At 44.5% G+C, this 23,985-nt stretch overlaps 1 protein-coding gene and 1 long non-coding RNA gene across 3 annotated transcripts; one reads left to right on the top strand and one right to left on the bottom strand.

Moving 5' to 3' along the window:
- PPP1R15B (protein phosphatase 1 regulatory subunit 15B) lies at positions 10,801-18,728 on the bottom strand. The gene is made up of 2 exons (XM_018060015.1): positions 16,399-18,728; positions 10,801-13,607 (listed from the first exon to the last, which is right to left on the bottom strand). Exons 1-2 carry the CDS (start codon positions 18,271-18,273, stop codon positions 13,386-13,388), a joined length of 2,097 nt encoding a protein of 698 aa, XP_017915504.1. The 5' UTR covers positions 18,274-18,728; the 3' UTR covers positions 10,801-13,385.
- On the top strand, positions 18,865-23,985 carry LOC102191260. Of its 2 annotated transcripts, XR_001296611.2 has the most exons (3): positions 18,865-19,087; positions 20,477-20,984; positions 21,578-23,985. It is a non-coding gene; the product is annotated as an uncharacterized LOC102191260 (long non-coding RNA). The 2 variants fall into 2 exon arrangements; XR_001296609.2 differs by lacking the exon at positions 18,865-19,087 and having other exon boundaries at positions 19,831-20,984.

The following is a 23,985-nucleotide window of genomic DNA, read 5'->3' on the forward strand; positions in this document are numbered from 1 at the left end:
ATATTTCTCCCAGCAGTCTTGATTCCAGCCTGGGCTTCATCCAGCCCAGCGTTTCACATAATGCACTCTGCATGTAAGTTAAATAAGCAGGGGGACAATATACAGCCTTGTCATACTCCTTTCCCAGTTTGGAACCAGTCCGCTGTTTCATGTCCAGTTCTAGCTGTTGCTTCTTGACCTGCATACAGATTTCTCAGGAGGCAGGTATGGCAGTTTGGTATGCCTATCTCTTTTAAGAATTTTCCAGTTTCTTGTGATCCACACAAAGGCTTTAGTGTAGTCAATGAAGTCTCTGTGTGTACACACATGAAATCGTATATTATTTAAAGATCTACTGTGATGAGTTAACCTATATATTTAAACATTACAATAGCCACAAAAATGAAATCAGATAAATAGGTATACCTGATAGGTCAATAGTGTAGATAAAATCACACACAAAAATACTCAATCCAGAAGAAGGTAAGAAGAGAGAGAAAAAAATGAAATCAGATGGGACATAAAGAAAACAAAGAGCAAGATAGTAAATTTAAATTCAGCTCTATTGATAATTACATTAAATATAAGTGGTCTAAATACTCCCAATTAAAAAGCAGACATCATCATATTGGGTTTTAAAAATACAACTGTACGGACGTCCCCGGTGGTGCCGCGGACGGGAATCCACCTGTCAATGCAGGGCACAATGGGGGATGTGTTCAATCCCTGGTGTAGGAAGATCCCACATTCCGTGGAACAACTAAGCCCATGCCCCACAGCTACTGAACCTGTGTGCTGTGACGATGAAGTCCACACCCCAGAGCCTGCGCTCCACAGCAAGAGAAGCCACTGCAACGAGAAGCCTGAGCTCCACAATGAAGAGGAGGCCCCCACTCGCCACAGCTAGAGAAAGCCTCCATGCAGCAACAAATGCCCCCAAATTTATTTATTCATTTTAAAGAAAGCAACTATAACAGCCTTCCCCAGTGGCTCAGCAGTAAAAAAAATCCACCCGACATACAGGAGAAGTGGTTTCAATCCCTGGGTTGGGAAGATCCCCTGGAGAAGGAAATGGCAACCCACTCCCATATTCTTGCCTAGGAAATCCTGTGGGCAGTGGAGCCTGGTGGGCTGCAGTCCATGGAGGTCACGAAGAGCTGGACACAACTGAGCAACTAAGCAACAAAAAGCTGCTGTATGTTGTCTACAGGAAACCTACTTGAAATATGAGGACTATACAGTCCATGGAATTCTCCAGTCCAGAACACTGGAGTGCTGAGAAGCCGTTCCCTTCTCCAGGAGATCTTCCCAAGCCATGGCTCAAACCCAGGTCTCCCGCAGCGCACGAGGGTTCTTTACCAGCTGAACCACCAGGGAAGCCCAAATGCAAGGACTGTAGCCCACCAGGCTCCTCCGTCCATGGGATTTTCTAGGCAAGAGTACTGGAGTGGGTTGCCATTTCCTTCTCCAGAGGATCTTCCCTCCCCAGGGATCGAACCCGGGTCTCTCGCATTGCAGGCAGACGCTTTACCGTCTGAGGCACCAGGGAAGCCTAATACGAGGAGAGATGGCATTAAAAATAAAAGTATGGTCAAACTTACAGCTATGGCAATGTGACACGACTGTCAATCCACTCCACCAAAAGCAAACCTAAAACTGGACAAACCGTCAAAAAGAAATATCTCAGGGCTCTGGGAATGAACCAAAGGTGCATCCCCCAATATAAGAAGTATTTAGAGCTTTGGGTATAAAGTAATAAAGAAAGTGGGCTTCTCAACCTCAGAACATGACATTTGGGGCTGGATAAATCTTTGTTGTGAGGGATTAGAAAATATCTGGAACTGTATGAAAATGAAATTACATGTGAGCACATTTGAGAAGCAGCTAGAGCAGTGCTTATGGGGAAACGTATAGCATTGGGTAGTTACATTAGAAGAAAAGAAAGGTTCTGAATCAGTGCTTTAAGTTCCACCTTAAGAAATTTGAAAGACAATTAAACCCAAAGAATGTGAAAGAAGGAAATGGATTACAAATCAGAAGTCAGTGGGCTAGAACACAAGACAGAGCAAAGTACAACAAAAACAACAGGGGGAAAAACATCAATGAAACCAAATGCTGTTTCTTTTTAAAGATTGATAAAACTGGTAAAACTGTCGACAGACTAAAAAGAAAGAGAAGAGGGAAGATATAAATCACCAGCACCGGGAATGACAGAGAAGACATCACCCATCCTAACGACCAGGCAGTGATGCTTGCTTGCTGTCACAACTTCCGTTCAAAAATGTACTAAATGTCTAACCAGTACCATAAGATAAGAAAAAAGAAATAAAAGGCATATACTGTTACTATTCAAAGATATGATCTGCTGCTGCTAAGTCGCTTCAGTCGTGTCCGACTCTGTGCGACCCCATAGACAGCAGCCCACCAGGCTCCTCCGTCCCTGGGATTCTCCAGGCAAGAATCCTGGAGTCGGTTGCCATTTCTTTCTCCAAGGTAAAATCATCTATGTAAAAGTTCTAGGGTCACAGGATATGAGATCAATATATCAAAATAAATATATGTATATGAAAAACTATGAAACGTTGGTGATAGAAAAGTTTTAAAGCCCAAATAAATAGAGAAATGTACTCTGTTTTTGGATCAGAAGACAATGTTGCTAAGGTGTCAATGTTCTAAAGTCAATCTATAAAGTCAATGTAATCCCATTTAATACTTTAGTTAAGTGGTTTTTTTTTTTTTTTGGTAAGAATTAATAAACTGCTTCTAAGAGTCAAAGAGAAATGAAAAGGACCTACAAGAGCCAAACTATGTTGAAAAAGAACAAAGTGATTTCAAGACTTACTATAAAGTTAACAGTAATCAAGACACCGTAGCATTTATGTAAGGATAGAGATACGAATCACTGAACAGAAACTGAAATAGTATATAATCAGTTGATTTTTTTTACCCATACATACATATGGGGATCTTAGTTCCCTGACCAGGGATGGAACCCTTGCCCCCTACACTGGAAGCATGGCATCTTAACCAATGGACTGCAAGGGAAATCCTAATATAACCAATTGATTTTTAACAAAGATGCCAAGGTTACTTTTCAACAATTTATTATCTGTGTGTAAAAGCATCAATCTCAAAACCTTACTTCATATCATATACAAAAATTAACTCAGGGACTTCCCAAAGTGGTCCGGTCCCTGAGACTCTGAGCTCCCAGTGCAGGGGGCCTAGGTTCAATTCCTGGTCATGGAACTGAGATCCCACATGCCGCAGGGCAACTACCCCCAGTGCCGCAGCGAGAGAAGTGCCGCAGTGAAGAGCCGGAACAGCCAAATAATAAGTGAATTAAGTCCATTTGAAAACAAACAAACAAACAAAATGTTAACTAAAAATGTCAAAATTAAAACCATAAAATGTCCAGAAAAAGAAATAGGCAAAAATAATTATGACTTTGCATTACAGAAAGATTTATGAGGTAGGGCAATAAAAAAAAAGCCACAGACCATAGAAGAAAAATCGATAAATTGGACTTCAGCAACATTAAAAATTTTGCTCTTCAAATAACATTAAGAAAATGGAAATGCAAGCTACTGACTAGGAGAAAATAGTTTCTATATACACACACACAACTTGGTTTAAAAAATGGACAAAAGATTTGAACACATGCTTTGGCATATCATTAAACATCAAGGAAATAAAAATTTACACTAAAATAAGACGGAGAAGGCGATGGTACCCCACTCCAGTACTCTTGCCTGGAAAATCCCATGGACGGAGGAGCCTGGTGGGCAGCAGTCCATGGGGTCGCTAAGGGTGGGACACGACTGAGCGACTTCACTTTCACTTTCCACTTTCCTGCATTGGAGAAGGAAATGGCAACCCACTCCAGTGTTCTTGCCTGGAGAATCCCAGGGACGGGGGAGCCTGGTGGGCTGCCGTCAATGGGGTCGCACAGAGTCAGACATGACTGAAGTGACTTAGCAGCAGCAAAGCCACTAGAGTAGCTAAATTTGGAAAGATTAATGATGTACAGTGCTGGCGAGGGGGAGAAGCAGCTGGGTCTCTCATACTGGCTGCCAAGTGGGACAGCCTCTTTGGAAAACTGGGAGTGTTCTTAGAAAGTCATATATATACAGTTATCACTTTATCCAGCGTGTCATTCTTAAATCTATCCAAAAGGAATGAAAATGTACATCTGCAGAAACACCTATATGCAAATGTTCATAGCAAGTTTAATCACAATAGCCATAAACTAAACAAACCAACCATCCATCAACTAGGGAATGAATAAGGAAATTGTGGTATACTCACACGATGGAATACTACTCAGCAACAAAAAAAGAATGGACTGCTGATATACTAAACAGCACAGATGAATCTCAAAGCATTGCACTGGTGAAAGAAGCCAAACACAAAAGGGTGCCTACTGTATATACGACACCATTCTTAAAAATTCTAGAAAAGGTGAAACAATGATAAAAAGCAGAGCGATGACTGCCGAGAGCTGGAGGTTGGAGAGGTGCTGAACAGAAAAGAATATAAGGCAACTTTTTCGAGTGATGGAAATGCTCTATATTTTCACTGCAGTAGTGTTTACATGACTGAACATAAATCTTAAAACTCATTGAATTTTATACAGAAAATTGTAAAATTTTATTTATATGTACAGTATACCTCAATAAGCTGATTGAAAAAAAAGTCCTTAACTAGGAAAATTGGATATGAATTATATCCTGCCTAATGAAGAAATACCTTTCATAATACTGATCAAATTTCAGTAAACCTCATAGTATCACTTGAATGATCAGTAATGAAGACATAATATCAACTGATCTAAAACCTTAGGTGTAAAGTCATCACTAGTAATACTAGCTTCTCAAAATATCTCAAGTATTAAAAATAAAAATCATGTTTATATTGAAGACAGACATTTTTACATATTTAATTGCTTCTTTGAAATACATGAATTAGTGAATTACTCAGTTGTTTTGTGGGGTAGGGAGCCTATCCTTTGGGAGAAGGAGACTTTGGAAATTGGAACTTGAGTTAAAGAAAAGTATATTGTGCATCCAAGACGTTCTGGTCCCTGTGCTGAGGACCCCTCCACCAAAAAGGTGGTAATCTACAGGAAGAAATGGAATTGCAAACATAATTATAATTCAGTGCGATGAACAGTGATCAGAAAGTGTACAGGGCACTGTAACAGTGAAAACATGACAATGAGCTCTGAGGACGTAGAGGTGGATCAGAGAAGCCTTTAGAGGGCAGATGAAACCTGATCACAGCAGGCAAACATTCCCAAGGGACCCTGAGGGGCTCTGTGCTAAATGATAAGAAGAGACGCTGGAGAGAACGAAATCTCGCCATTCGTGACAACCTGGGACCTAGGGGGCATTGAGCTAAATGAAATAAGTAAAGACAAATATCGCATGCTCTCTCTTATATGTGAAATCTTAAAAACAACAACAAAAACTGAACCAATAAAAACAAGCTCAAAGATACAGATAACCAGAGAAGAGCATGAGAGTGGAAGAAATGGGTGAACTGATTTGTTTTTTTTAAGCTTATATAAATTTAATTTTTTTAACAACTGCATGAGAAAAAAGGAAAAATAAGGAACCGTGGCTAGTGTAACTGTCATCCTATCTGAAAGAACCTGGGAAATTAATTGCAAGAAAATGCACCTGTTTCATCCTGCGGAGGCTTCCCTGGTGGCTCAGATGGTAAAGAATCTGCCTGCAATGCAGGAGACCAGGGGTTGATCCCTGGATCAGGAAGATTCCCTGGAGAAGAAAATGGCAACCCACTCCAGTATTCTTGCCTGGAGAATTCCACGGACAGAGGAGCCTGGCAGGCTACAGTCCATGGGGTCACAAAGAGTCGGACATCACTGAGTGACTAACACTTTCACTTTCATCCCAATGAAGGACTTTTCTTCTGTGATTCAATATTATTCTAAAAGTATTGCCATCTCTCAGGTAGTACTGGGTTATATCCCCCAGGCCAACCAGGCTGACTTTCAGCAGATTGTCCTGGGGAAGGGAGATCTGTTCAGAGGTGAATATCTAGAATCAGAAGTAAAGAAAACAAAGAACTCCCATGTAAATTCCTGAAGGTGCAAAAGCATGCCTCGCCTCCCTACACAGTCAAACCAAGCAGAAGCAAAAGAAAGGAAACCACCGCAAGCTGAAAGTGCCTCCCTCACTGCAGGCGTAGGTAGGAGAGTTGTAGGCAAACGTGTAATGGCCTCCATTCTGTACACCTAGAAGCAGATGGGAGCAGCCCCTTGGAGCCAATGTCAAACCCACCAAACAGCAGTCCTGGGTACCCACCTGGCCTTGGCTACTGAGCCTCAGACCAACAGTTCTCGGGGCTCTTTTCCTCCTTCCACGCCAGCTGCATATACAGCTCTGTAATCAGGCACAGACAGTCCCCATGCCCCAAGCAACCTGGCTGTCTCCTCTCGTTGACAGTGACTGCCCCGACGTACAGGAATACAGCAGAAAACTGAACGTTGAGTTAAGTGAGATGAAACCCTAACAAGAAAAACTCTAACACAAAAACCCAGCAAATATCTGTACATCAGCCTCTTATATCTCACTTGTAATCACCTAAATTGCCATATTCATTTTATTATTCCTCCACGGAAACCATGAAGAAGCAATTCATTTGTGTTCAAATATAAATTTTGGTTCTCCTGTAAGGAACAGCCCCCAGTGATGAGTCAAAGTGAAAGTCGTGTCCGACTCTTTGTGACCCCATAGACTTTACAGTCCGTGGAGTTCTCCAGGCCAGAATAGTGGAGTGGGTAGCCTTTCCCTTTTCCAGGGGATCTTCCCAACCCAGGGATGGAATCCAGGTCTCCTCCATTGCAGGTGGGTTCTTTACCAGCTGAGCCACCAGGGAAGCTATCAGGGAGCTATCAGTGATGAGCAGTTGCCACAAAAAGGTGTAGTCACAGTTGGCCAGGCAGGCCTAGCATGGGCAGGGCAGTGCGGTTTGCCAGCTTGTTCATATACTAAGGAAATGACCTCCAAGCAACAGCCGTCAGATTAGCAGTGACCGGAATCTGTCAGGCACTCTAAGATGGCAAGTCACGCCATCTGGTGGAATCAACTGAGCATCTCTAGAAACTCAAAGCCAACTGTTTTCTAAAAAAGAGTAGAAATGAAACCTCTGGTGTGGTGGGGAAAATACTTTAAATACTTCAGTACAGGTGGTGCTAATGGTAAAGAACCTGTCTATCAATACGGGAGACTTAAGACACGCAGATTTAATCCGTGGGTGGGGAAGATCCCCTGGAGCAGGGCGCAGCAACCCACTCCAGTGTTCTTTCCTGGAGAATCCTATAGACAGAGGAGCCTGGTGGGCTATAGACCATAGTGTCACAGAGTCAGACACGACTGAGGCGATTAGCACACACGCACAATACTTTGTACTCTTTAATCCTGGAAAAGAAAGGTCTCAGCTGATTTGCTGACATATTAACTTTGTAAATTAACCTGTACCTTGTTAATGACACTCAAATTAATTGATGAGGTATCTCTAGCACAAATTTCAATTACAATTGAAATTTGTAATTACACTCTAAAAATTTAGAGCTCTGCTACAGCTTCTCCCTAAGGACCTTTCAGTTCTGTGATTCTGTATCATCTATGGCTGAGGCACATTGGAGTCTAATCAGACACGGCTGTGTTGACAAAGTCTCAATGAAGACTGTATGGGAACTGACTTAAAAAAAGTTACCGACTCATTCAAGGGTCTGTTGACCATGATGCGCCAGCTGCAGGCCTAGGCTGTGTGCTCACAGAGGGACCAAGACACAGACCAAGACCCCTATGCTTACAGAGTTTATAGAGTGTGGCGGTAGACAAGAAATACGTAAAAATGTTAAGGTTAGGGCAGTGAATACAATTTTAAAAGGTTAAAGATAGTGGGAAGGGAGGGGTTGGAGGATAGGGTTGTCAGAGCTCTCTTGGCGATGATATGTGAGATCCAAAGAGAAAACAAGTCTTCTCATGATGAAATTTGTTTTTAAAAACAACCCTTCCACAACATATATCCAGATCAACTTTTAAAAAAACTCTTTTGGGACTCCTCTGTGGTTTCTGCCTTCAAAGCCAATGCATGAACCCCATTAAGAAAAATAGGCTTGCCTCAGAGCAGTATAATCCAGTTTTACAACCACCTCACTCTTTGACCTTGAACATTTGGGGGATATTCCTAAAAGTTAATGCAGTGTATGTATTAGCCTACCATTTTGGTGCAGAAATTTGCAGTGTCATCTTGAAGGACAGTATTGCTAATGAACCTACCTCTGACGATTCTGCTGTTCTTTCGCTGTGAAGGTCCTCATTCCTCTGCTAAGTAGGATCTATAAAACAGTAGTGAAAATAAAATGTTCAGCAAACAAAGGCAGAAGGAAACTAGAAGAAAAGAATAGTACTGAGACAAAGAGAAGGGTAATGGGATAAAAGAACAAAACATGAAAAAGCGTTCCGAAGTGTCTTAATAGTTCAGCTTTCTAGGCCTGTTTCCATTAGATTTCTAGGGTATCCTCTTCCTGGCTCAAGCAACCTAATTTCCCTAAGTCTGATTGCCCCTAACTTTCCCTAATGAGCTTGAGTCTGTCAATGGTAAAACACTGTTGTGGCTCAAAGTTTTACACAGTAATAACATAACCCCAAACTCCACCATGCGTTCTCTATTCCACGTATAAAATCATTTCTCTTTAACTTCCCTGATCTCAAACGTCTCACTAATCTGTATTAATTGGATGCACTACAGGTCTTCTATGAACCCTCAAAGGGAGCAGGGTGAGATCTACTCACTACTGCACTAGGGCTGCGGAGCTCGGTATCCTCACCCTGCCTACACTGGGGCTGCGGAGCTCGGTATACTCACCCTGCCTACACTGGGGCTGCGGAGCTCGGTATCCTCATCCTGCCTACACTGGGGCTGCGGAGCTCGGTATCATGCTGCCTTTGTGTGTTAAAGTCACGTGCCACATGCCACATGCTGAGCCACGTCCAGCTCTTTGCGGCCTGACCCCATGCACTAGTCTGCCAGGCTCCCCTGTCTGTGGCATTTCCCAGGCAAGAACACTGGAGTGGGCTGCCATTTCTCCCTCCAGGGGATCTTCCCAACCCAGAGATCAAACCTGCATCTCCTATGCCCCCTATGTCTCCTGTGTTGTAGGTGGATTGTTTACCCACTGAGCCATTTGGACCAGGAAAAACTTAGTCTTGAGCAAATCCAAGGAGAAAAAGACTTGTATTTTATATTGACCAAAGCATTCAACTAAGTCCATAAGAATTCTAATTTCCAATATAGGAACATTCCAAATAGCCAATATTTGGATCATTATCAGTTAAGAGTATCAAGACCTCTTCATACACATAAATAAATTAGGTCTCTTAGCTCCAAAAAAAAATGGTAGGCAACATACATTTTTAGAATGCACCAGGATGTCCTGTATATCTGTGTTAGACACTTTTATAAATGAGAAAAAAAATTTATTTTCATTTTTAAAAGGTACATAGAGGGTCCAAAAAACTCTCCAAGACCAACAAACTCCCAAAACTGTGTATAACTCAAAATTTCTGAGATCAGCAATTAAATACTTGTTTTAAACTTTCTGTTAAACAACAAACATCACCACCTCTATAGGGATACCAGGATAGTCATAATAAACCTGGCTTGATGTGAACATGACAATTTTCATACATCTTCCTGGGGGAGAGACAGCCAAAAATGCTTAAATTAACCCTAAGATGGTAATAAAAGTATAACCTAGGCTGTCAATTCAGTTTGTACTAAACAATGATTTATCTGCAACTGTTTCTTTCCTTCCAGTTAAGAAATACACCTTTAATAATTTTTCACTAGCTGCTGCTGCTGCTGCCAAGTCGCTTCAGTAGAGTCCAACTCTGTGCGACCCCCTAGCAATTCAAATACCTAAATTAAGAATGCTATAATTAAGAATTCCACTAATAAGCTTGCTATAGTCCAAATGTCTTTTTCCTTCAAGATGTTTGTTTTTTCAGATGTTACCATCACATTTATTCAATATTGTAAATGGGAGAACATGATGATTGACAGTATCAGTTATCATTAATGATATTGCACAAAATAAAGCAGCAGACTTCCCAGCTACTTAGGAGAAACACTATGCTAATCCCAGCATATTAATTTACTGCTTCTGTGAATCAGATCAGATCAGCTGCGTCCGACTCTCTGCGACCCCGTGAATCGCAGCATGTCAGGCCTCCCTGTCCATCAGCATCTACCGGGAGTTCACTCAAACTCACGTCCATTGAGTCAGTGATGCCATCCAGCCATCTCATCCTCTGTCGTCCCCGTTTCCTCCTGCCCCCAATCCCTCCCAGCATCAGAGTCTTTTCCAATGAGTCAACTCTTCACATGAGGTGGCCAAAGTACTGGTTTCAGCTTCAGCATCATTCCTTCCAAAGAAATCCCAGGGCTGATCTCCTTCAGAATGGATGGTTCTGTGAATACTATCTCACTATTTTCTTTGCAGCATTAGTACACAGCTGGGGCAAGTTTTAGAATCGAATCCCATCTCTAAGAAGGGCACTTCATACTCTAAGAACCAACTTCTCTTATCTAATATCGAAATGTAGTTTGCAATTATATTTACCCCCTTAACCATTTCCTCCTCTTCAGTTAGTTGAAGAACAATTACCATGTCACATAACCTTTTAAACCACATAAATCTGTACAGAACCTTTTAAGTTTATAATGCTTCTACAAAAACACCTGACTTAATTCTGAAACTCCTGCTCAGTAACTCCAAAAACAATTAAGTTGAACCAAAATATCACATAACATTTAATAACTGCAAATATATTTATTATAATTTACAGGTTAACAGTTATATATACAATTTTATAAAATCCCAACAAAAACTGGTTTCATTTAAATCATTGGATCTGAAGCCAACTTAGAAGTCTTTTAGTCCCCTAACTTCACCTTCCCTAAATCATAAAAAAATAAAATCTGATACTTCTGATTTCAAGTTAAAGATGACGAGATGGTGTTATCACATTTTAACACTTAAAAAAGGAAATGTTTACTTGTCTGCACAAAGCCTTTCATATGCTACATTGATACATAAAGCACCATTGCAAGACTTTAAGTGTGTAAAATGTTCAATTAAAACTTCCAAGGGATTTTCTTTTTAAGACTGAAGTTTTAACTTTGTTCTAACAATTAGGATCTGGACAAAACTGCTAAGAATTGTTTTTCTCTTGTCCAACTTTAAAATGGTCCCTGTGGTCCTTCTCATCACTGTCTGATCACTTCTTTTAAAGGAGGGTAGTACATGGAAGAATTCTTCACCAAGCTTTTACATATGGAGTAGTGAAGTTGGCATCTCAAGAGAACAATTCTCCAAAATCCAGTAAATGTAAAGCGTTTGTCGCTCAGTCATGTCTGAGCCTTTGTGACCCCAGGGACTGTAGCCTGCCAGGCTCCTCTGTCCATGGGATTCTCCAGGCAAGGATACTGGAGTGGGTTACCATTCCCTTCTCCAGGGGATCTTCTGACCCAGGGATCAAACCCAGGTCTTCTGCACTGCAGGTGGAGTCTTTACCATCTGAGCCACCAGGGAAGCCTAGTAAATGTAAAGATTACCCATTATTTTCATATATGCAGAGGTGCAAGATTTAAAACCCCAAAACACAACCTAAGTCTCTGAAATAAAATAGTATACTTCAGTCTGGTTTTAAAAGAATGCCTATACATTTTCAGTTTTCTTTTCTAGGCAAGTAATACCTTTTTTCCAACTGACACAGCTGATGTTTGAAACTTAGCATTTCCATGGTGTTACACCAGACTCTAAAATGCATTCCCTATGATTACCTAAAATAGAGGGGCACAAAACACACTGAAAAAGAGCTCTGCAAAAATCTGACCAAGTTTTATGCTGTTGTACTCTCAGAGCAAACCAAATAGAAAAAAACAATGACCAGGTAGATTATAAACGGAGGTAGTAATCCTGCAAGCACTTCTGATGAAAAATTTGTCCTCACTCTGAAACAACTTCAAAATTAAGAGGTCATCTATTCTGCTCGTGCTTTCACTGGTAATAGGAGACATGTGACGTAAAAACAGACCAGAAAGTTGTTGGTTAATATTCCCTCAACCTAACAGACCCACATCATGTAGTGCTAACTAAACCAAACACAATCAGTCACTGCAGAAACTTCAATTCAAAAGTAAGCTTTGGGATGAAGATATTTTAAATCTATAGATCTTTCCTGAAACTATAGGCCTTGCCATTACTTCTCTATTAAAAAAGAACACCACAATAAACTTGGATGTTGACTGAAGCCTATATTTTACACTTCAAACTGGAAAATTCAGAACTGCCCATTTCCAAGTTTACAGTATCACCCTGATAAGTTATAAAAGTGACGGTGCTGAGGCATGATATTAATAACACTGGTTTTCTTTTGAAAGCATATACAACAAAACCAAATTGCTCTGAGATGTCTCTTGTTCTTCTTCCTAAGAAAATTCTAAGCTTTTAAATTTAAAAGCAACTATGACACAATTATTACTTTCTGGAATCTTTTAACAATTTCTACCTGTTGAAGACATGAAGAACCACTCAAGTGGAAATTACAATAACATATACAGAATCCTCTCCAAAAAAGAGTTTACAAAGAACTTAAATATATCAGATGTTAAAATTTGGCAGAAATATGCAGCTTTCCCAAAGTAGCAGAAAGTACTGCACATTCTTGTGGCAGTCCTTGGAAACATTTCCTAGGTAGGACTTAACCTAGAAATAAAAACCAACCACAGATTTCAACCAGTCATTTTCAGGAAAAAAAAAAAAAAAGGACACACAATAATGTACTTTAAGTTGGTCGTATATACAAAATCATTTTTCTTAACACTGAAGTAGAAGGGTCAAATTGAATATAGAGAAAACGTAACAGCCCAATAATTTCAGAATGTTGTAGGGAGGGGAGAGCCCAGAGTTTTTAGACAGGTGCACATAATTTAAATTAGAATGGGAAATGGGCTCTTAAGTCTATAAATATTGTTTCCCAAGAAAATAAGTTTCTAAAGTGCAAAATTACACCTTAAAAGGTCCCCTTTTCACTTCAGCAAGCAAACAACATTCTAGAACAGATCCAACTAAACAAAAAAGGGAGGATTAGAAATCACACCATCTCATCCTTCATTTTCAGGGCCTGGCTTCAAACCTGGACATTTCTGAGTGGGCTATGTTGCAAAAAAGTATTAAACTAGGTCACTGGATCCAAGCTGCACATCCTCTAAGAAAAAGTTGAAGGACAGCTGCCAACTTTTGTTTTTAAAAGTAACCTCTCAAGTAAGAGGTAGTGTATGCTAGGGCCAGAGGCTGTCAAATCATCTTAATATTGCTCGAAAACATTAAGTCCTTTGAAACATGTTTGCTGGAGTCTATTAAACATCTTTTCTCTGTGCTCAAATGTCAAGCAGTATCCAATAGCTTCTTCTGTTTCTTGAATTCGTTTCTGGAACCTGCATCCATCCCGTGCAAATTCTTCCCATGGTCCTTTTCGATCCTCATCACCGCTTATATAATACTCAGTAACTTCTTCAAGGAAGGTTACCTATAAACATAAGAGTAATTTTAATCTCAAATATAACAGAAGTAAAGAAACAAACTTGTACACTCTTCCAAAATGACAAATGTTTCCTAAGTATTTCAGAAATATATTCCTGAATGCTTTTATTACAGCACAAAAGTTCACTTCTATTTCTTTTTTAAAAAAAGTAACTTTTCAGTGTTTTTCAATTCTTGAATCATAAACATGTAGTAGTAGTATTATATTAATTATTTTATAAACAGAACACAGAAGAAAAAGTTACTTAGTATTCAAACTGCAACAAAATGTATCTTTAAGGTTATGCTGGAGAAGGCAGTGGCAGCCCACTCCAGTGCTCGCCTGGAAAATCCCATGGGCGGAGGAGCCTGGTGGGCTGTGACGAGTCAGACACGACTGAGCGACTTCACTTTCACTTTTCACTTTCATGCACTGGAGAAGGAAATGGCAACCCACTCCAGTGTTCTTGCCTGGAGAATCCCAGGGATGGCGGAGCCTGGTGGGCTGCCGTCTATGGGGTCGCGCAGAGTCGGACACGACTGAAGTGACTTAGCAAAAGGTTATGTTACTATAAGAGACTTTGTAGTTAAGATAAAAACCCTCTTTGTATTCTTCATTAACCTATCACCATATATACATGCAATTGTGACTACTGCAACATATATGATCACAGGTAAGTGACAGTTCCTTTTAATCCCTACTCAATTTCTAATATAGAAGTATCTTTTTAAGATATCAAACACCAAATGTCAAAACTTGTTTTAAAGTACATTCATTACTTACATCAGCTAATTCCACTGTGGCCGGCTACTTTCATTCCCTTTACATCAGGCCAAGGAATACCCCCGAGGACAATTAGTAGATATGTAACACCTTACTAAATATTGCATTCTAGCATTACTCATTCATTTTATCACCAAGATAAATAACATTTATACAGTGGTTACCATATGCCGGGTTCTTTTCAAAGTACTTAACAATTTTCATCTCACTTAAAAATACATACCCTATAAGGTATGTATTATCATCATCTTCATTGTATAGATAACGAAACCAAGGTAAACTGACTCATTCAAATCACTCAGCTTCCAGGGGTGCAATCAGGACTCCAACTCAGCCCGGCTCCACAATCTGCACCATGTTTGCCATTTAATAAAGCATTCCCAGATCTGAAAGCCTCATTCTAAGAATTGGGAACTATCCATTATTCCCATATACCTAAAGAATGAGATGTAGTCAGAGGTTATAAATAACTTTACCATATTCCAGACATAATCTTTTATAAATGTTGCTTCTAGTGCATAGTAATAGTAACATCTACTTGACTCATCTCACTTTTCACTCAGTGAGCAAGCTAAAAAGAGACATGAGGCTGGGCTGAGATCCCTAAGCAAGAGTTATCACTTAAGGCAAAGCAACTATGAGTTTTATCTACTCACCTCATTTAAACCGTGCAATAATTCATACAATGGCCATTATTATTATTACTATAAATTAGTCAGTCAAAGCCATGAGAGGTCAAGCTACTCCCCAGCTCCGGCTATCTTCCTAAATCTGCTGGCCCTAACCACTTAAAAGCAGGGAACACAAGTCTCTAGATGCCAAGTGCTCATTCCATTGCCTCACTTTGTTTATCTATTCACTAAACAGGCCATTTTGTCAGGGGCCTCTTAAAAACATAGCGAAAAACGTTTAAGACAGCATTAACAACAGTGTGAACTAAAATCTAATTTTTAATATGCCTTATTTTGCGTCTACAGCTAAGACATAAGAATACCACCATTTAGGGACATTTTCTACCCTAGGGAGAGTTTCAAAGATTAAGCTGGTCAATTGGAGCCAATGGATTACAGTTCTTTCCACTTGAATCTCTGCTGCAGCAGAATTTGAGGTCAATAATAATTCACCCATGACTTTATCTTTCCAAATAAAAGTAAAGGTAATGAAAGAAACTTTTGCTCCACAATAAAAGATACCCTGTTTGTGGGGATTTCTCTTCAATTAATAACCTCAGCTGAATTTTTTTTAAAAAGGCAATTCAAAAGATTCCCCAAATAAGGTTACCTTTGGAATGTGTTGAAAGAGTAAAATAAATGCTCCATGAAGTTTTAAGACTAGCCTGAGAATAGGAAACAACTACTCAAGAAAACCAAATAAGTGACCATCATAATTACAAATGGTTAACCTATAGTGGGCCAATGACAACCTGGACTGCTATCTTAAGAAAAGGTAATACTATTTTCAGTATTACTGTCAATCAAAATTCCTAATGTCCAAATGCTTTTAGTGCTGAAACTAATATTTTCTTTCATGGCAAACAACCAAATATGATTCGCTACTTGGTACCATCATCCCTTTGGGTTCTAATGGAGAGGCAGGAAAACAGTTATCCTGAGACTGGAGGAGTAACTGTCTGTAAATGACATCACTTAATACCACAAAACTCTACTGCTACAATAGGACCTTCTCAATCTCTAGAACTGAATCATGTACACACAAAGTTTAATTTTTCTGTTCCTTAAAAAAAGTGAAAAGTTGAAACTTGAAGGGAAACAGCCCTGAGCTGCCAACCCAAAAGAAAACAGCACTCTCAAGCTAACATCTATACACTGGTACCTTCAAATCAGACAGGAACAACACTACATGAGGGAAAAGGAGAGATGATCATTTTTCAACGGAAGTGTAAGAGCTTGGAGTCTTTCCTAAAAAATAAGCCCTATTATGGCTCCAGGAAACTCATGCTTTCCCACATCAAAACAGAAAGCACAAATTATCAGGAATAATAAAAGAAACAAACCTTTTTTCTCCGGATATGTGTGTGTCTTTCTCGAGAAAGAAACACACCCTGTACCAAGTCTGGACATTTATTTTCCCGGCTCCCTAACAGCTGCCCCTTACAGGAAAGTAAGGTCTGACACTCAGAAATGGGCTCAGATGGCCTCTCTGAGTCAAGACAGCTTTTCCAATTTTTCCCTGTTTGAAAAGGAGCCTTAAAATTTAGAAGGTTGTAGGGGTCGTCAGAATTGCAAAAAGAATTCCACAGTTTGAGACTCTCTGCTTCATCTGCACTAGATTCCCAGTCATCATCATCTCCAGAATTATGATCAGGAGACTCGGGAAGACTTCCAGTGTGGGGAGAATTCCCTAGGTCAGACTTGTCAGACAAATCCTTTTCTGAATCAGAAGGGTTTCCGGGAAGAATTTTGGCAGCAGTCTGAATTGTTGCTGTAAAGTTTTGGGGATTATAAGGATCCACACTATAGAAAGAGTTCCAAAGGTGGAGCCCTTCTGAGTCTTGTTCAAGGTCTGATTCTGAGAATGAGCTATCACTATCAAAACCGTCATCCTCAACGTCTTCGTCCCAATCCTCATCTTCCGAATCAGAACTTGTTTCCAGGTCACTGGCTGCACCTCCCAAAATGTAATCTATCAACTTGTTACTACAGGCTGGTCTGGCAGAAATGGGAAGGTCATCGTCTATGTCTGGAGAGTCAACTACACTTATTTGGTCCTCTCCAAGCTCCTGTCCAGTCTCACAAGACGGAATGCCTCCCGAGGGGCTCTGTCTTTCCAATCCAAAAGAAACTTCTCTAATCAACAATTCTGTTTTCTCCTCAGTGGGTTCCTGGGCGGTTCCGGGAACGGCTCCAGCAGCAGGAACACACTGAGTCGGACTATCTCCGAAGTGCTTCGGCTCCATCCGGAGCAGGCTGTGCTCCTCCTCTAGGCTGTGGTAGCCATGATCTTGGTCAGGGGTGGGTAAAGCCTGACCCTTGCTGGCCTGCTGAAGGAATTCCAGCCGCTTCATGCGGAGATGGTGGATTTCGGGCAGGCCTTCTCTAGAAAGAGGCGGACATCCCTGCCACGAGGCGGGAGCCATCTCTGCGTTGAGCGGCTGGGGATAAGACGAGGCCTCATCCAGGCAGCCGCTCTCTGGACTCAGCGCCTGGAAATCGACCAGTTCGCAGCTTCCAACACTGCTCTGATAGCTCAGCTCAACCCGGGGCAGGCAGTCCAGATAGGAGGGGTTCAGCAAATAGGAGACGACACTGACATTGCTTAAGCGCTGAACGTTGAGCGGTCCAGAGGGTGAAGGGCCAAGCTCCGGGTCAGAAAACAGACGCGCTTGGACGCTCCGGGGCACCAGCTCCACTCCCCACAGCGGCTGCTCCAGAAGAAAAGCATGGGCTGCGGAATCCAAAGCTCTTCCCTTGGTTTTAAGTTCTAATTCCAGATCTGGGGGAGAGCACTGCCAGTGGAGGCCCCCCTCTAGCCAGTCAAGGGGACCGGCGGCCGCGTCGGCCGAGGGGTCGAGCCGCAGCGAACTCAGAGCTTTGGGCGCCGAGGGGGCGGCAGGCTCCTCCCGGGCCCTCAGGAGGCTGTAGCCTCCAGCAAAGTCTAGCCATCTGGTAGGGATCATCCCACCGAAAAGCTGGCTCCAGACCAGCAGCTTCTGAAGCAAGCCCGGGAGCGGCGCGAGGAGCTGGGAAAGCAGCTGCATCCAGGAACTGCTTTGGGCCTCGGGCGGGGGGCTGGGAGCCAGCCTGGGGTCGGGTTCCGGGGCGAGCGGTGCGCGGATCCTGGACGTGCCTGATCGCGAGGGCCGAGGGAAGAAGGAGGGCAGCCAGAAGCGGGGGTCCGGCTTCCGCGAGCCGTCCGCCGCCGGCTCCATCTCCCGGTGTCGGCAGTCTCTCAGGGAGGTAGGGACGCGGAGCTCGAGGCCCTACACAGTCTCGGCCTTCCCTAGCGGCGGAGTGGGTGCCCCAGGCCGACCCCCGGGCCAGCAGAAGAGCCAACAAGGAGAGCGGCTCCGGCCGCGGGCAGCGGGCCACAGTCCGGAACGGCGGGCACAAGACGCGGCGGCCAAGGCGACATCCATCCTGACAGCGTGAAGGGGCCCTACTCCGGCCCGCGCCGCTCCACCATAGATAGGAGCCCTTCCGCGGCGGCGGCGGCGGCGGCGGCGGCTTCCTCGAAGGCACGGACCGTGGAGATTCCCCTCAGCAGCGCGACCCCGGAAGGGCTGGTCTGGGAGGGCAAGCGGGTGCAAGCGAAGCTCAAAATGGCCGCAGGGCCAGCGCCGCGGCAACACCGCTCCAGGCAGGCTGACTAGACGCAGGATGGCGGCCGGCTACGCCACCAGCCCCGCGCCGCCTGACGTCACTCGCCGGGCCGGGGGCGGGCCCTTCCGCGCTCTTTCCTGCGGCCGCCGATTGGCCGCGCCCAGGTCCCTGTCGGCTTCCTTACTCGCGGTAGACCCGGTTGCGCACGGGAGGTTGCATCAGCCAGGCTTCGCGCGTGCGCACTTGCAGCTCAGCGGTCGCCTAGGAAACCGCCCCTCCGCCGCGGCCGGCCCTCTTCGCCCCTCCGCGGCGGCCCGCGCTCCCCCGCCCCCCACCTCGGCCCTGTAGGCCCAAGGGAGCTGCGTAGACGGGCCGAGGGGGCTCTGGAACTGTTAAAGGCGTGGTACGTACCCAAGTGTACAGGTATGTCTTAGACTTGCATGTATTTATGCAACACCGTGGTTCCAGTGTTATTCACTGCTAAGTAGTGTTAGGACCTAATCTGAGCCATGAGAGGGTTTAGGACCTAACCTGAGCCATCACAGGCTCAGCAAGCTACACTAGGCCTAAAAGTTTCCGATTCTTGTAGACCTGAGTCATGATTCCGGGAACTATACCTCTGAGCCAATCGGGAGAGTCCCCATGCATGCCAGGCTTGAGCCAATCCGGATAGGGATGCAGGATTCAAAATTCACACGCGTTAGCCAATCATCACAGGCTGGCTACGCTTGCTGAGACAAAGAACTGCCTTTATAAAAGCAGTTGTTACTCAGAACTGGGGGCTCTTGTTGTATTCCACTGTGCTGGATGAGACCTTAGCCCTAGCTCGAGCTAGCAATAAAATCCCTTTATGTTTTTGCATTGCTGTGGACGTCTTATTCTCTCAATTTTGGGGACTTGGACTCCGGGCATAACATTTGGGGGCTCATCCGGGATCCCTTTTAACTGAGAAGAATAACACCCTCCTGGTAGAAGGGGTTTCCTCATTTAGAGGAAAGGTATCTGGACACCGGTGTCAGGTCTGGTCCAGGGCGACCTAGTCGCTCTAGCCAGCATAAGGCTGAGGCCCAGCAGACCCGCTGGAAGGCAGCTGGCTCTGCGGGGAAGAGAGCTTCTCTCTTGATCCCGAATCTGGTGGGCAGTGGACGCCCTTCGGTAAGGTAACCTCGAGGGATAGGAAGGTTTGGGTGGGGGTGGGGCAGGAAGACCTAGTACTGTGCTCTCCGCCGAGGTCTGTCTCTCCTCTGTTCGTGCATCTTTGTGTGTGCCGGCATTGTCACTGTTCTCTGTGTGTGCGTCTTGTCTCCTGTGTTCTATTCTGTAATCATGGGGCAAGAGACTTCCACTCCGTTGTCCCTTATGACTGACCATTTTTCTGATTTTAAGTCTAGAGCACGGAATCTGTCGGTGCTGGTGAAGAACAAATTAGTAACTTTTTGTTCCTCCGAGTGGCCTGCTTTTAATGTTGGTTGGCCACAGGAGGGGACCTTTAGCCTGCCAATCGTTTGAGCGGTAAAGGAGAAGGTGCTCGCTTCCGACCCATATGGACACCCAGATCAAACACCCTACATCCTAGTCTGGCAAGATTTGGTGGAAAGTCCACCAGCCTGGCTGAAACCTTTTACTTCCCCATCCCCTACCTCATTAGGCCCACAGGTACTTGTCGTGGAGGCATCCAAAGAGGAAGAGCATAAAGATCACCACAGCTGGGCGAAGCCAGTATTCCAGGAATCCTCACTATATCCTAATCTAATTGACCTGGAAACCGATCTCTCCCCACCCCACTATGTACACCTGCCTTTGCCCCCTCAGGTACCACAGATTTCTTCCGGAGGAGCACGAAGGGACACCGAACCTTCAGCCCCAACCCAGGAAGGGGGCCCTGCCCAGGCGACTCGAGGAAGGACCGGGGGGGTCCTCGGTTTGGCAGACGAAGGCGACCCGGAGGCCCCCACCTCAACGGTCCGGGCGCTCCCTGTTCGGGTGGTGCCCGCCTGCCCGGACGGAGAACAGACATTCCAATACTGGCCCTTTTCCACTAGTAATCTGTATAATTGGAAGACCCAAACCCCTTCGTTCTCAGAGAAGCCCCAGGGCCTGATTGATCTCCTGGAATCTATCCTTTTCACACATAATCCCACTTGGGATGACTGTCAGCAGCTGTTGCAGGTGCTCTTCACCACAGAGGACCGTGAGCAGATCTTGTCAGAGGCACGGAAAAACGTTCCAGGGGTAGACGGAAGACCTACCATGCAGCCTAATCTAATTGATGAGGGATTTCCCCTGACGCGACCCCACTGGGATTTTGAGCGTGCTGAAGGTAGGGAGCGTCTCCGAGTGTACTGCCAGACTCTTAGGGCCGGCCTGCGGGCAGCCGCCAGGAGACCAACAAATTTGGCTAAGGTCAAATTGTTCAGGGACTGGCCTCAGCCCTGGGGACCAGGTGGAAATTACATTGTGAATACAATCCCCAGAGCTCAGGACAGGTAGAAAAAATGAATCAGACTCTAAAAGAGACGTTGGCAAAACTGGCAATAGAGACTGGCGGGGACTGGGTGACTCTCCTTCCCTTTGCGCTCTTCCGAGCACGTAATACCCCCTACAAGTTAAACCTGACCCCCTTTAAAATTTTTTGTGGGGGTCCCCCTCCCATATGCCCTATCTTTGAGAAAAAGTCGAGCCGCCTCCTTGGTTGCGCCTGTTCCGAGAAGCTCTGATGGCTTTGAGTAAGGTGCATATGCACATCTGGACTTTGGTCAAAGAAACCCATGAGGGCCAGGACAAGGGGCGGTCCCTGTCCGTGACATTGGCCCAGGGGACTGGGTTTGGGTCAAACGGCACCAGTCCAAAACATCAGAACCCAGATGGAAGGGCCCTTATGTTGTTCTTCTTACTACCCCCACTGCCTTGCAGGTCGACGGCATTGGACCCTGGGTGCACGGTAACCACGTGCGCCGTGCCACTCCAGAAGAACAAGAGACGGCCGGGAGAGAATGGAAGGTCACACTGCATCCCTCCAATCCTCTAAAAATGAAACTCATCCGTCAGGTCCCGGACGAATCACTTTGATCCTCCTGATGGTAGCTGTCCTCTTCGACCCTGGGACAGCCAACTCCAACCCGCAGCAACCTGCCAGGATCACCTGGACACTTCGGAACGGACTGACTCACGAGGTACTCAATTTGACCACTGGAATTCACCCCCCCAACACGTGGTGGCCAGATATGTATTTTAGCCTTAAAGACCTTATAAAGACTACTTGGGCAGCGGCCCAGACCCGAACTTCGGATTCTGGGCATGCCCTGGACACTTAAAAAAACACAATTGGGCGACTTGTGGGGGGCCACAACATTATTTCTGTTGGTCCTGGAGCTGTGTGACCTCCAATGACGGCAGGTGGAAATGGGAGGTAGGGAACCGGGACTTGGTCAACTTTTCGTTCGTCCAACCCTATCGCGGACCTTGGGACCGGGATTACCAGGACTTGCTCGGGAACTATGTCGGGCCGCGCTGGAAGCAGCGCTGGGACCCGATTGCCCAGGTGAAAGTAATGTTCAATCAGAAGTCGGCTAAACTAGAAAGGTCCTGGGTTTCCGGGCTGACGTGGGGTCTCCAACTCTACGCCGAGTGGTTTGAGTCTAAGCCTGGGGGAATCCTGGTTATTAGCCAGACAGTAGAACCCATCCAGTCCCAAGGTGTGGGCCCTAATCAGGTCGAAAATCCAGGCCCACAACAAGTAATTAAGGCACACCCAACTCAGGGGGCTGCAACACTGAGCCCTATGCCCTCTGTTTCTCGGCCAGGGAACCAGCTCAATGAAACAGAGGCCCTCGGCCCCTTGTCCTCCATCGCCAACTTAAGAACGTCAGACCCATTATGAGATCTAGTTAAGGCAGCCTTTGCAGCCCTAAATCATTCTAACCCAGGTGCAACTCAATCCTGTTGGCTCTGTTATACTCTTTACCCTCCCTTTTATGAAGCAATAAGCTTAAATGTTTCTTACAACCTGTCCACCAGCACAAATCCATCTCAATGTCACTGGGGAGAATGTAGGGTCGGTCTCACAATGAGAGTAGTTTGGGGAAGGGGACTTTGCTTAGGTACTGTTCCACCTGAAAAGACCTCCTTGTGCGCCCAAACAGCCGATCTTACAAGACTAGATAAAACAAAATGGATTGTGCCTGAGGCAGGAGGTTGGTGGGTCTGTTCACATACCAGGCTGACTCCGTGTTTACATGCATCAGTTTTTAATCAGAGTAGAGAGTTTTGCATATTGGTGGCTGTAATGCCCAAAATCTTATACCACCCTGAAGAAGTTATGTACAACTATTGGGCTGGAGAGACAACAAATCAGTTAGGAGAGAAAAGAGTTAGGAGAGAACCCATCACAGCCATCACTTAAGCAACTATTTTCAGTCTTGGGATCGCCGGAACAGGAACCGGGATAGCTGCCTTGTCTCTCCAAGGTCAAGGGTTCACTTCCTTGTGGGCAGCTGTAGATGAGGACATCACACGCATAACACAATCAATTAGTCACCTAGAAAAATCACTAACTTCCCTGTCCGAGGTAGTCCTACAAAACCGAAGGGGGTGAGATCTGATTTTCCTACAACAAGGGGGACTCTGCGCGGCTCTGGGAGAAGAATGTTGTTTTTATGCAGACCTCACCAGGGTAGTAAGAAAATCTATGGCCAAGGTGAGGGAAGGGCTGGCCCAATGGAAAAGAGAGCGGGAGGCCCAACAAGGATGGTTTGAGTCCTGGTTCCAACAGTCTCCGTGGTTAACAACGCTGATTTCCACCCTGGTGGGCCCTCTTATAGTGCTATTATTAAAACTCACTTTTGGCCCGTGTATCCTAAAACAAAGCATCAATACAGTCCAACTACTCATACTCAGGCAACAATATCAGGCCTTGCCCCAAAATAAAGAGGAAGATTCCTCTGTATGATCAAAAGACAGGGGGGAATGTTAGGACCTAACCTGAGCCATGACAGGCTCAGCAAGCTGCACTAGGCCTAAAAGTGTCGGATTCTCATAGACCTGAGTCATGATTCTGGGAACTATACCCCCGAGCCAATCAGGAGAGTTCCCATCCGCGCCAAGCTTGAGCCAATCCGGATAGGAATGCAGGATTCAAAATTCACGCACGCGTACAGCTTAGCCAGTCATCACACGCCAGCTACACTGTTGCTGAGACAAAGAACCGCCTGTATAAAAGCAGTTCTTACTCAAGAACTCGGGGCTCTTGTCGGATTCCACTGCGCTGGATGAGACCTGAGCCCTAGCTCCAGCTAGCAATAAAATCCCTTTATGTTTTTGCA

This window comes from Capra hircus, chromosome 16, assembly GCF_001704415.2.
Source record: "Capra hircus breed San Clemente chromosome 16, ASM170441v1, whole genome shotgun sequence".
Lineage (NCBI taxonomy): Eukaryota > Metazoa > Chordata > Mammalia > Artiodactyla > Bovidae > Capra > Capra hircus.